The sequence below is a fragment of the Lepidochelys olivacea genome, assembly GCF_965140295.1.
Source record: "Lepidochelys olivacea isolate rLepOli2 genome assembly, chromosome: 8".
In the NCBI taxonomy this organism is placed as follows: Eukaryota; Metazoa; Chordata; order Testudines; family Cheloniidae; genus Lepidochelys; species Lepidochelys olivacea.
In genome coordinates, this window is record NC_140418.1 from 30,003,408 (window position 1) to 30,016,268 (window position 12,861).

Here is a 12,861-nt window from a genome sequence, read left to right on the forward strand (position 1 = left end):
TGTTGGTTAGCAATAAAACAAATCAATATTAAGTCTTGGTAAACCAGATACTAAAAGACATCGGACTTGAAACAATCCCAGACTCTGTTCTGAGGTTTGAAAAAGTTTGGTTCAAATCAAATATTTTGCACACCTGACTGGTTACTTGTACTGGCTAGTGCTGGAAGTGCAAAAGCATAATCTTAGTGAAAACAGTTGCTCTTACTGTATTACTGAGCTGACTGAAACTAGAAACCCCTGATGCTTTTCCAACTGGTTTCTCAATATAAAAGGTTCAGATCAGCATCTAAATCAAAGCCCCAAACTTCAATGTTCAGCCATTTCTGATTCAGGTACATCGAGTTTGATTAAATTCTGGATTACTCCGATTTTATGCAATTGTGCCTCCATTCATTTCAGTGGAGTTATTCTAGTGTAAAATTGGAGTGACATATTGGTGAATTAAGTCCAATGCAGGCATGGGTTTAAAATTTTCAATATGAGATATAAGGATAAATCTACTACAAGTGTACAGCTTAATAAGGTGTTAATATACTGAGTATGTACATTGGGTTGCTGAAGTGAGACTCATGGTGGTGTTACAAATTTGGGTATCATCCTGGGGTTCGTAATCTGCAATAGCATTCTTCCACCAAAATTGTTCCCCTTTATACATGTTTTTAATACTCAATTCTATTTTTCATTTATACCCAAAAAGCACTATTAAGAGGACACCATGAAGGTTGCAAAATCAAACCTTTGAAAGTTAGGAAATGCCAGAATTAAGGTTGCCTGTGCCTACTGGGGGGGTGGGGTGGGTGGGAGGGGGTTGGAGAGAAAACCTGGATTTGTGCTGGAAGTGGCCCAACTTGATTATCATACACATTGTAAGGAGAGTGATCACTTTAGATAAGCTGTTACCAGCAGGAGAGTGGGGTGGGGGGAGAGAAAACCTTTTGTAGTGGTAAACACCCATTTTTTCATGCTTTGTGTGTATAAAAAGATCTTCTATACTTTCCACAGTATGAATCCAATGAAGTGAGCTGTAGCTCACGAAAGTTTATGCTCAAATAAATTGGTTAGTCTCTAAGGTGCCACAAGTATTCCTTTTCTTTTTGCGAATACAGACTAACACGGCTGTTACTCTGAAACCTGGAGTATGATGATTCTTTAATTACATAATCACATACTATTTTTTTCAGAGGACCCATGTGTCATTCATTGCAGAGGATGGATGGTGCTCACTTCATGTACAGTTATTCAATATTTTGTTTTCCCCTTGTACAGTGTATGGCTCCATTCCTTATTTACAGCACACTATTCAAGCCCTGCTCTTAAAACAGAATTTTTAATTTCCTTATGGACCTTTCCATGGCACTCATCACTATAGTCTTTGAGTGCTTCACAAACACAAATATATTTTTACAACACCGTTGTGAGATGTGAGATTTTACAGATGGGAAACCGAGGCACAGAGTGAATGGGGTTAAAAGTATCTAAAAACTTAGCATGCCCAATTTGAGACACCTATGTATGGCCAAAGAATAAGATCAGACTCCAGGCAACTTCATATTATGCACCTCTCCAATCTATGACTCTAGCTGCTTCATCCCCAGGAGATCAGTCAACCCATGGCAACTTCCAGGTACAAGAATTAAAAAGTATACAGGTCTGGAAGTTGACAGTAGCCTTTACTACTGAAAATGGAGCCTTGATGGGAAGGTGATCAACACCCCAGTTGCAAGAGTATATCTCACATATGCTCGCAGCATTACAGAAACCACAGAAATCTAAACAACTAATGAATCTCCAAGGTTTGATGCTGATGGAGGTATGAAATAGCCCTTCCTATCAGACCACTTAGTTGGGGTAACTCAAATATAGGAACTATCACAACCAGACCCAGTGATAGTCTCGTCTTCAGTGTTCTGGATAAAACCCCAGAAGTCCATTTCCAGGAAGATATTTCTGCTCATTAAAGCGGATGTTTCATGCTGGCACCCACAAAGAAAATAAGGCACGAGGCCTCCAATAGGAGCATAGACATCACCTGGAATATTTCAACTGCGGAACCCTCCATCTAAACTGGTTTATTGTTAAGAGGGAAAAAAATAGAAATATAAACTCTGGTCCTTTCCTTGGGGCAAAGGAAATGGTCAGAGCCTTAAAAAAACCCTCCTCTTTGAGGTTGTCCACATACATACATATCAAGCAAGATGAACCTATCACAAATTATTCCCTCTACCTCTTTACATTTGATGTTAGTAGATTACGGAGATCTTGACCAGAATCAACCATGCCAAAACTGGGCCTTCAGCTTCATCCAACAAGATGTCAGTGATACATGTTAGACATTATGATGGGTTGGTGCAGAACATTCTCAAAAGAACTAGTAATATAATATGAAGTTCTCTGGGGGATTCTTCTGCTACCCATGGGAATTACAATTCTTCTCTAGAGCATCATAATAAGTACCTCCAGACCTGTTATCTTAACTCCCTAATCCACCCAGTTCACCAGACCCATTGCCTCCCCACAAAGAATCATCGTTCATCTGTGCCAGCATAGAATACTACATCACAAGAGAGACAGAACAAGTACTGGTGTAGGAACTCCCACTTGATTATCTTCAAATAAAATATAAACAACGAAGGTATGCCCCTTTAACCTCCCCACTCTCTTGACAATTGATCATTCCCTAAGCACATCAAAAAGTTACAAATTTTAAAAAAGTCTAAAGGAGCTAACATTTTAAAAGTGTGAATAGAAAGTCTCCCTCTTCGCTTAAGCAAAGTAAACAATCATGGGATAAGAGAGTATCCCATGAGAGTATCTCATGACTCAGTAACTGATTGAAAGAAAGGTATGAATAAATTATTAGTTTTTACAATGGAGAGAGGTAAATAGTGGGGTGCCCCAAGGATCTGTACTGGAACCAGTACTGTTCAACATATTCATAAATCATCTGGTAAAGGGAGTGAAGAGTAAAGTGGCAAAATTTTCAGATGATACAAAAGTTACTCAAGGCAATTAAGTTTAAAGCTGACTACAAACAATTACATACAAATGTATCTCACAAAATCGGGTGACTGAGCAACAAAATGCCTGATACAATTCAGTGTTGATAGGTGCAAAGTAATGCACACTTATCTATAAACACAGTCCCAATTATCCATACAAAATGATGGGGTCTAAATTTGCTGTTACCACTCAAGAAAGAGATCTTGGTGACCTCATGTTACAGCTCTCTGAAAACATCTGCTCAATGTGTAGCGGCAGTCATAAAAGCTAATAGAATGTTAGGAACCATTAGGAAAGGGATAGATATGGGATGGATCACTCAAGAACTACCCTGTTCTGTTCTCCCCTCTGGGGGGCACATGGCACTGGCCACTGTCAGAGACAGGATATGGGGCTAGATGAACCATTGGTCTGACCCAGAATGGCCATTCTTATTATTTCCCTTCTCATTGTTTTCTACTTACACATTCTTCAGGGTGTTTCAGATACTGTGATCCTTCCAACTGATACCTTCTTTTCAAATGTTTCTTAATATCATTTGTTCCCTCTGTTGCTTTCAGATTAATGGAAATCACAAACATATCTTCCGCCTACAGATCACTAACTTCCAGCAGCAGGTCCCATATAATCACTCAACTGTGCCCTCTACCTGTCAGCTTCAATATAAAACTTTACATAAAACATCTTCCTCTATTATTTCTGCACACCAACACTCTGAAATTAGTAGTTTCCACACTCTCTAGAACCATATACTCTGATATAACTTCCCAAACAGATGCTCATAGCTGCATCCTTATTACCTCAGCAAATCTTTCATATCATTATTTAAAATGTTCATGCCTACAGTTCTTGAATCTATAATGTTATAAAACATTACATATATACATCCATATCCCTATAGGGTATATATTGTTTGGAATGCAAATTCAAGACTAATTTTTAGTACTTCAGATATAATTTATACTGTAATTTTCAGGGGTAGAACATTTCTAATTTTTTTGGATTCCTAGTTGGCATGTAGTACAAGACGCTGTAATCCCAACAGAAGACTGTACATGTCTGAACTTTTAAGGGAAGCAAGTTTTTGAATTGTGATCAAGCATGTTACTATTTTTCCATTTCCAGTGAATATATTTACATGCCCAGGTTATCCTGGGCAGTATAACTTTACAGCATTGTTTACATCTAACAAATTTGTTCAATGAACTTGTATGTTTAAAATATCTTTTTCAATATGAGAGTTGCAAAGTCCACACAGAACATGGAAACTGATTAAATTACGCATAATGAACTACTTTATAATGTGCTGAGATAGTAACCACACAGATTTTGAGCTGAAACCTAAATTATAAGAATAACCAATGTAGTGACAGAGGAGTGCACATATAGATTAGAGCACCAGCAAAACCTATAGTTAGAGCATTTTGGATAAACTGTAACCCTCAGATTGCTGGGAGTCAGATATTAAATTGCAATGGGCCAGCACAGAAATGAGAGAAGCAGCTAAGCTTTGTCCCAGAGAGTCTTGCAGTCTAGCAATATTTCTGCAGAGATGAAAAGCTGAATTGTTACAATAACTGTATGGATATGATTGAATCCATAAAGTTAAGGCTCTTAAAGCTGGTTGCAAGAGGGATACTATCTTCAGTACAACAACCTCTGAAGGAAAATAATTGCTCGCCATTCCCTATGGAACAATCAAAAGCAATTCTGTTTTATTTCACACTAATCATGACTATGGTAGATTGTGAAATGCTGTAACAGATAAAACTAGTAAAAACAAGTACATCTGAAAACCAGTATATGACATGATGATACAAGAAAGTGTTGAGATAAGTGTAAAAGTTTTGGGATAAATGAAATATAGAACAAATAACTGAACAATCTGTTCTAATGTCAGACTTTAGCAAAGAAAAGACCCCCGCCCCCCACCTCAGGTTCACTGTCTAACATGAGATACTTCCATCATTTTGGGAGAAATCACCAAGGTAAGTTGACATGTGAAAATAACTCTGTTAGGGAAAATATAAAAGAGGAGCTGCTCTGTTTTCATTTCCTGACCTCTAGATAAAAGTGACCATACCCCATTTTTGGGGGGGGGTGTAAAAAATACAAATTGAAATGAATTTGATGAGTATTTGATCCTGTTCTCAGATGGGCAGGGGTATGTTGCACAATATCTCATTTTGCATTTAAGACCTGGATTAAGCCCTAAAATAGAATAATGTGTGGGATAATGGCAATGCGACTGGCAAATGGCCATGGTTATCATCTTAAATGGTTAAAACTTGCAGCTCCCTTCCACGAGTGAAGTGCACTAGATTTGGAATGACATTTGGAATGAGAATAGTAAGTTGACACTGGCACTTACATTTCCACAATGCCCTCTGGTAGGTTAGATGGAATTTCTGTTAAGCCCTTGCCTCGACAGTCCACAATGTTGTTGCTGCATGTGCAAGCGGATGGGCAAGTGATGGAATTAGCATTGCAGGATGGAGGTTCAGAGTGGGAACCTGAGAAGGAAAAGACAGTACCAAAAATATCAAGATTAGATTTGCAAACTGATCACTTATTATTTTAACAATGAAAAATACAGCAGTCAGTGAATTTTCAATTCCCATTTACATAATAAATGGTAATCCCTTTGGATAAAATTTATGTATTATTGTGTCAACTTCAGAGAAAATGCACAGAATATTTTTCCATTTTTACTATTACACCATCTCCATTTTATTAATTTATTGTTCTCCCTGACCTTTTTTACATTGGCCACATATTTCCATTTATTATTTGAATCTAAATTTGGAAAAAGAAGGCTGAAGATCCAGGAATACTTCCAAATAATGAGGTCTATTGGAGTACTGAATAATTTTGTTAGGAACATGATGAGAGCTCAATCTCTGGGGTCATTTATGTAAAGACAGGACAATGAGCTCAAAATATACAGTATATGAAGGAACAATCCTGCATTGGCTTAGAAAAGGCTAGCTGACCCAGTAGGTCTTTGCTTCTCCAGTTTCTACGAAATTTGCAAACTCTTGAGATTGCACATACTAGCTATGAGATGGAACCATTTTATTACTGATTAAACTACAAAGGATGGGGATAGTACACTAATTTTCACAATGCGAAGTAATGCAATCGATTGAGAGAAAAAATTACTCATAAAAATTAAGAGCTCTGTCCTGCAAACCTTTACTCAATCCAGTAGTCCCACTGGAGCTAAGGAAACTACTCATATGAGTCAGGCTTTATAGATGAGACATCTAGATGTATACATTCTGAACAAATCATTAAGTGCAAGTTTAATTTTACTTTCATTAAAGTTTCCAAAAGTTTATCACTTTCTCCAATTTTAACCTAAATGTTACAATTCACACATACAAACAACATATTTTAGCACCAAGTCCATAACTTGGTGGGTGTGTGTGTATATATATATATATACACACAAAGAGAAAATCTGTGTGGTGGAAAACAGTTTTTATGCCTATCAAATTTTACAAATGATCGAAAGGTCTAGGTCAAACTTCCAAAAATTACATAGAGATGGAAGACATTTTTTGGCATTATAACCAAACGCACAGAGCTTACTAATAACTGTTACAATGTCATAGGCTTCATTAAAACAGCTTCTTCCTCCAGGCTGATTGGCAATTTTTGATGGAACCTTTTTCCATCAGTAAATGCCAATCCATCGAAACTGAAACTTTTCATGGAAATATATTTGTTTTGATAAATATTTCATCAGGAAAGTTTCTCAGATCCAAACTGGGGCTGGGGGGGCAGAGTATGAGACGGAGGAGCGGGAGAGTGGGGCGAGGCCCACCCCAGAATTGCCACTATCCCAGTGGTTAGAGCACTTTCATGGGATGTAGGAGACCTGGGTTCAAGTCCCTGCTTTGAATCAGGAAGAATAGGGACTTGAACCTGGTCTCTCTCATTCCTAACTACTGGGCTATTGGCTATTTTCAGGGGCAGGTCTCACTTTCTCTCTCTCTGATGTTTTTTCAAGAAAAAATGTGAAAGGTCTAACTATTGGTTCTCATGTGGAATGAACCCATATGTCAAAAGCTCAGTTTCTAATTCTTATTTTCTGGCCAATCCTAGATGAGATACAAAGAGGCAGTGACAAAATATTAACAAAGTGATGAAAAGCAGAAGAACATGCTCAGTAGACAAATTCCATTCCTCTGGTTATAAAACACTAAATAAACTCCTTAGTGTTCAAATGACAAATTACAGATGACATGTGGAAAGTCATAAATGAAACTCTATATTCTTTAGGTTTATGTTTAATTAGAAACATGTATGATATTAAGCCAGAGATTGGAACTGTAGCTGGCAATATGGTCAAGGTGGTCTGAAAAATTCTGTTCTCATCAAATATCAGACATTATTATAACCTGCTTCCTTTGACATACCTCTTCATGCCATCCAGATAACAGCAAGACCTTAAATATGCAAAGCCTCCTAACTGGAGGATAGCTAATGTGACGCCAATTTTTAAAAAGGGCTCCAGAGGTGTTCCCGGCAATTACAGGCTGGTAAACCTGACTTCAGTATTGGGAAAACTGGTTGAAACTGCGGTGAAGAACGAAATTGTCTGACACACAGATGGACATAATTTGTTTAGGAAGAGTCAACATAGTATTTGTAAAGGGAAATCATGCTTCAACAATCTACTAGAATTCTTTGAGGGTGTTAACAAGCATGTAGACAAGGCGTGTACAGTGGATATAGTGTACTTAGATTTTCAGAAAGCCTTTGACTGTGTGCAGATATGGTTGCCCCATCTCAAAAAAGATATATTGGGATTGTAAAAGGTTCAGAAAAGAGCAATAAAAATTATTAGTGGTATGGAACAGCTGCCATATGAGTAGAGATTAATAAGACTGGGACTTTGCAGCTTGGAAAAGAGACGACTAAGGGGGGATATGGTAGAGGTCTATAAAATCATGAATGGTGTGGAGAAAGCAAATAAGGAAGTGTTATTTACTTCTTCTCATAACACAAGAACTAGGGGTCACCAAATGAAATTAATAGGCAGCAGGTTTAAAACAAAGAAAGGGAAGTATTTTTCACACAGTGCGCAGTCAGTCTGTGGATCTCTTTGCCAAAGGATGTTGTGAAGGCCAAGACTATAACAGAGTTCAAAAAAGAACTAGATAAGTTCATGGAGGATAGGTCCAGCAATGGCTATTAGCCCGGATGGACACGGATGGTGTCCCTAGCCTCTGTTTGCCAGAAGCTGGGAATGGGTGATGGGATGGATCGCGTGATGATTACCTGTTCCGTTCATTCCCTCTGGGGCACCTGGCATTGGCCACTGTCAAAAGACAGGATACTGGGCTAGATGGACCTCTGGTCTGACCCAGTATGGCCATTCTTATGTTCTTAACTTAAACACTGTGTCGCAGCCTACAACTTTCAGCAATCCTATATGTATGCGTTTATATACAGACACCCACATGCCCACTGTAGGGAAAAGAATTTGAATGCAGTGTAAACACCTAAAGATAACTGGAAAAGTTATCTTGCAAAACACAGCACTTAACACAACAAAACATTATTTCAATGACCAGTGGGGTCAGGAGGCTCTCTTGCATCTGGGAAAGAATAATTTCTAGACACTGCTGGTTAAGAGCTCTGCTAATTGCAAATAAATATTATATTGGAAAGTTTTGTGAGATTTGGATGGGTTCACAAGTCGCGGAAAGACAGCTCCAAACATCTCCACTATCCAAATTTGAGACGGAGGCAAATACCTAAGCCTCTTCATACTACTCACAAACATCACCTAATTTCAATGATGAATAAAAAAAATAGCATGGGGTAAGTAACTTGCACCTTATCATCCCACATCAGAAACATGTTTACGTTGATATGGCTATAAATGTCATGATTTTGAAATGTAGATCCAGTTCCCAATAGCTGCAAAATGAAAACTGCTAGTGATTGGCCTTACACATCCAAAAGGAACAGAGAATTACTGCAAACTCATGCCTTCTGTCTGAGAAATGTCAGAGCTTCCACTGAGAATTGGTATCTGTGTGCTTGAATTTCCATTAGCTCAAATAGATTGCATCTGATGGTCATCCCTCTTTTGATATGTCAATATTATGAGGATAGGAAGCATCAGAAAATAGGGAAGGAGAGAGAATATCAACAATGACTTACACTTTGAGGTATGGGAGTCTTAAAAGTGAGTCAAAAAAGTGTTCATCCAACTTTTATAGCGGTTTCAATTCCAACAGAATTAAAGTAGGGTTTATTTTAGAGACTTCCTCTGAGACAGCTGTGTATTTCACATTTTCTCACATTTTGTTTTTTAAAGGAACAGTGACAATTTTTAACTAGCCTTTCCTGAGTATTACTTGCACATCAGACTATTTAAGATGAAAGAATTACATAATTGTAATTTAATTTTCACTTTTGAATATTATCATTATTGGTGGAGCAGATAGCACTGCTTATTATTAAGGTTGCCTGAACTTTGGACTTTGAACTTTATAAAACCCTGTTTTCAGTTGCTCATAACTTTGTCAAACATTAATCATTTGGGATAAAGTTTTGCATGACAGGTGTCTGCCTTGGACTGATTTTTTTAGAAAATATATTGCCTTTTTACGTTCAAAGCAAAGACACCATTGATTTCAGATGCTGCTGTGAGTAATCAACACTTCTGTAAGTCAGACAAAGGGTCCCAACTCAAGTACCGAGAAAATGAGGAACATACAATAAGTGTCCACCCATGAAAAGTTTGTTTAAGTGATTTGACTAACATCACACAGAAACTCTGTGATATAAGCTATGATAGAGTCCATTATCCATGGAAATATTCCAGTTCTTTAACTGGGATATCATCCTTTTTCCCTTTCTACAATTCCCTGCCTCATTCACTACCTATAAACTTATGCAACAAATGAGACAGGCAGAGGTCTTACAAAGTCTCCTACACAGTCCTGATTCATCCCCTGAGCAGTTGCATTCTGTGCAATAAAGGAGAAAGGGGTCCTGTGGAAAAAGTAGCATATGATCCTGTAATTAAAGAATGTGCCATATGCACATGCAAAAGAGGGCTGAATTAAGGTTGCACAGGCAACCTTAATTCTGGCATACCCTAAATTCTGAGTGCTTGACTTTGCAACCTTAATAATATTCTTTTAACATAGTTTTTGTGTATAATAAACTATTTATATTGCAGTAACATCTAAACACCTCAAACACATTGGGGCCTCATTGTACTATTATATCTAAACATATAGTTAGAGACGGTTCCTGTCCCAAAGAGTTTACAATCTAAATTTAAGACCAGACAAGACAAGAGTTCACGCCTCTTTGGCCCTTCTTCTGGTTTAAAAACATGGGATGATCCTCTTCTATTGTGAATCAATGTAACTCCTCTAAAGTAAATGGAGCTATGCCAAGTTACACCAGCAAAGCATCAGGCTCTAAAAGTGTGTCCTAAAAATATCTGAGTGTCCCCATAAATTTCTGTATCTCTTTTGCATATTAAAGATTTCCTGAGCTCCTTTTACTTGTTTTATAGTGGGTCAAAGGTCTTAGCTATTTTTCCATCAGAACAAAATGTTTCAACACTGAAAATTCACTCTATCACACTCTATTCTTCTCCTTTCTTGTTTTCTATCCACACTGATTGTGATGTTCCAAAACAGACCCAAGACCATGAAAATAGGAGGCAGTAATTGATAGTCTTCAGAGACAGGCAGAAGCGTACACATTGAGAAAAAGAACTTCAGAGAAATGTTTGCTCCATATGAAGAAAAACAAGTTGGTAGTTAGGTCAAATTTTCTGCAAACATTTCAACATTCAAGTCTGGTATGCTTTCTGAATGGACTTGTAATGAGGGTTGGGGGGAACGCTGTTTGCACTGATATGCCTTGTAATATATCACTGTGGTTTATGTGAGGAGAAGTATACGCCCTTTTCATTTGAGTGTGGTGTCAGAAAATCTGTACTTGTATTGCCAGTTGGTGTTCAAGTGTCTGTATCTCATAGTGCATTTAATTGACTACATACAAGTTAGCTGACTTCAATATCTCCTAGAAAGCTTCAGCAGAGCTCAATGCATCATTTTGTATGACACAGTATTCCACAACAGGACATCATACCAGGTGATCTACATAACAGGGGGTCATTTAGGGAAGGATGAGGGGCTAGAGTTAAGCCAGAAGCACAAGCCTTCTCAGCTTGGAAAGTAAGCCACAACAATAATAAAAGTGCTAATTAATTTTCCCATTACAGCTTACTATCATGAAGATTTCTGGTATAAGTTTTTCTGCGTGGGAAGCTTGCAGCTACTTCCTATCACTATTCCTGCTGGCCAGTGAGCTGTGAAAGTAAAGATTCATAGAACTAACAACAAGGGATCTTTTTCTCTCAGTTCTCTATGAAGCCTTTCAGATCCACTCCATTCAAATGTCCTCATTGCACATCTACTGAAAACAAAGGGGAGTCCTTCCATTGACTTCAATGGGTATGGATTGGGACCACAAAGCAAGTTTCCACAGGGAGTGAGGAACTTTTCTGAGAAGCACAAAGCAGAGTTTTCTGGCTAGATGGAGATTAACCCACCACAGAGTTACCTGGACATGAAATAGAGGGAAAGTGATGCCGTGCCTTTATTCTCGGTACAAATGTAACAGAGAAGTGGAGAGGAAAAAAACCACTATCATGGTTTTAAGCATACAGAATACAGAAGTTTTCATTAGGGAGAAAAATGTCCAAATAAATGAAAATGCAAGAGAAGGAGGATGGCTGTGCATGCCCCCTCCCCCACCATATTCTAGATACTTGATAGCAATGTTTAATTTTCCCCATTCAATTAAAAATACCCCCAGAAACTAGAAAAAAAATTTTGTAAACATAATATCATTATTCTATGTTTGGCTTAATATACTCTGTATCGTGTTTTTAAGACCAACAGCCCGTTGCAGCACACATTTTTGTGCTGTTTTGTGAGACTATCTTTTGATCATTTATCTAAATCTATTATAGGTCTCTTGTAGTCAATAAGCTCTTCATTTTTTAAATGAGTGGCAGCAGATCTTGACTGTCAGTTTTCAGAGCACCTTATTGGAGCAAAAAGACTTCATGCATAAATTGCAGAATCATTTAAATCAAGTGAGTGGGGTTGGGTTTTTTTTTGTATTTTGTTTTGGGTTTTTTTATTTATTTTTGGCAGAAGACAAACGTTGCTTTATATGCAGCAGAATTTTATTAATCTTTGTATTACACATTCCACCACCATTTCAGTCAACATTCGTCTGCTGATCTTAGGGTTTCTTTAATCAAACTGTAAAGAGAGTCTGAAAAATTATTTGGATTAAATAGTTCCACCTAAACGACGGTTCGCGTTACTTTTACTTCATGCCAGGTCTATGTGAATCTTGGGTGTAAGAGTATTGACAGGACAATGAAACACCATGAAGACTGAGTTTAATCAGAAATCTTCACTGCTGGTGGTCCAGATGAGATAGGTCCATACTAAAAAGAAGACTAATCAAGTGTCCAAATCCAAATATCCCTAGAATCTAGAGTACTAGAAATCCAGATCTGGATCTGATTTTCACACATGGCATTTATCTTTATAATTATTCACCAAACCCCTGGTTCAGATCACCATCAAACTAAGGGATGTTCAGATCAAGCATTGAATTTCCCAGCTTTCTGTGGTTACCCAAGTTCCCCCCCCCCGCCAAAAAAAAGAACCTCCCAAGAGAATATATTTTAGAATCATAGAAGCATAGAATATCAGGGTTGGAAGGGACCTCAGGAGGTCATCTAGTCCAACCCCCAGCTCAAAGCAGGACCAATCCCCAACTAAATCATCCCAG

General features: G+C 37.8%; 1 protein-coding gene across 1 annotated transcript in view; it reads right to left on the minus strand.

The window, feature by feature from the left end:
• The window catches only part of SLIT3 (slit guidance ligand 3), an 810,486-nt gene that overhangs the window by 250,850 nt on the left and 546,775 nt on the right, over positions 1–12,861 (minus strand). Inside the window, exon 9 of the mRNA XM_084636935.1 lies at positions 5,372–5,513. Coding sequence (XP_084493061.1) covers positions 5,372–5,513 — 142 coding nt within the window. The remainder of the gene's footprint in view (positions 1–5,371; positions 5,514–12,861) is intronic.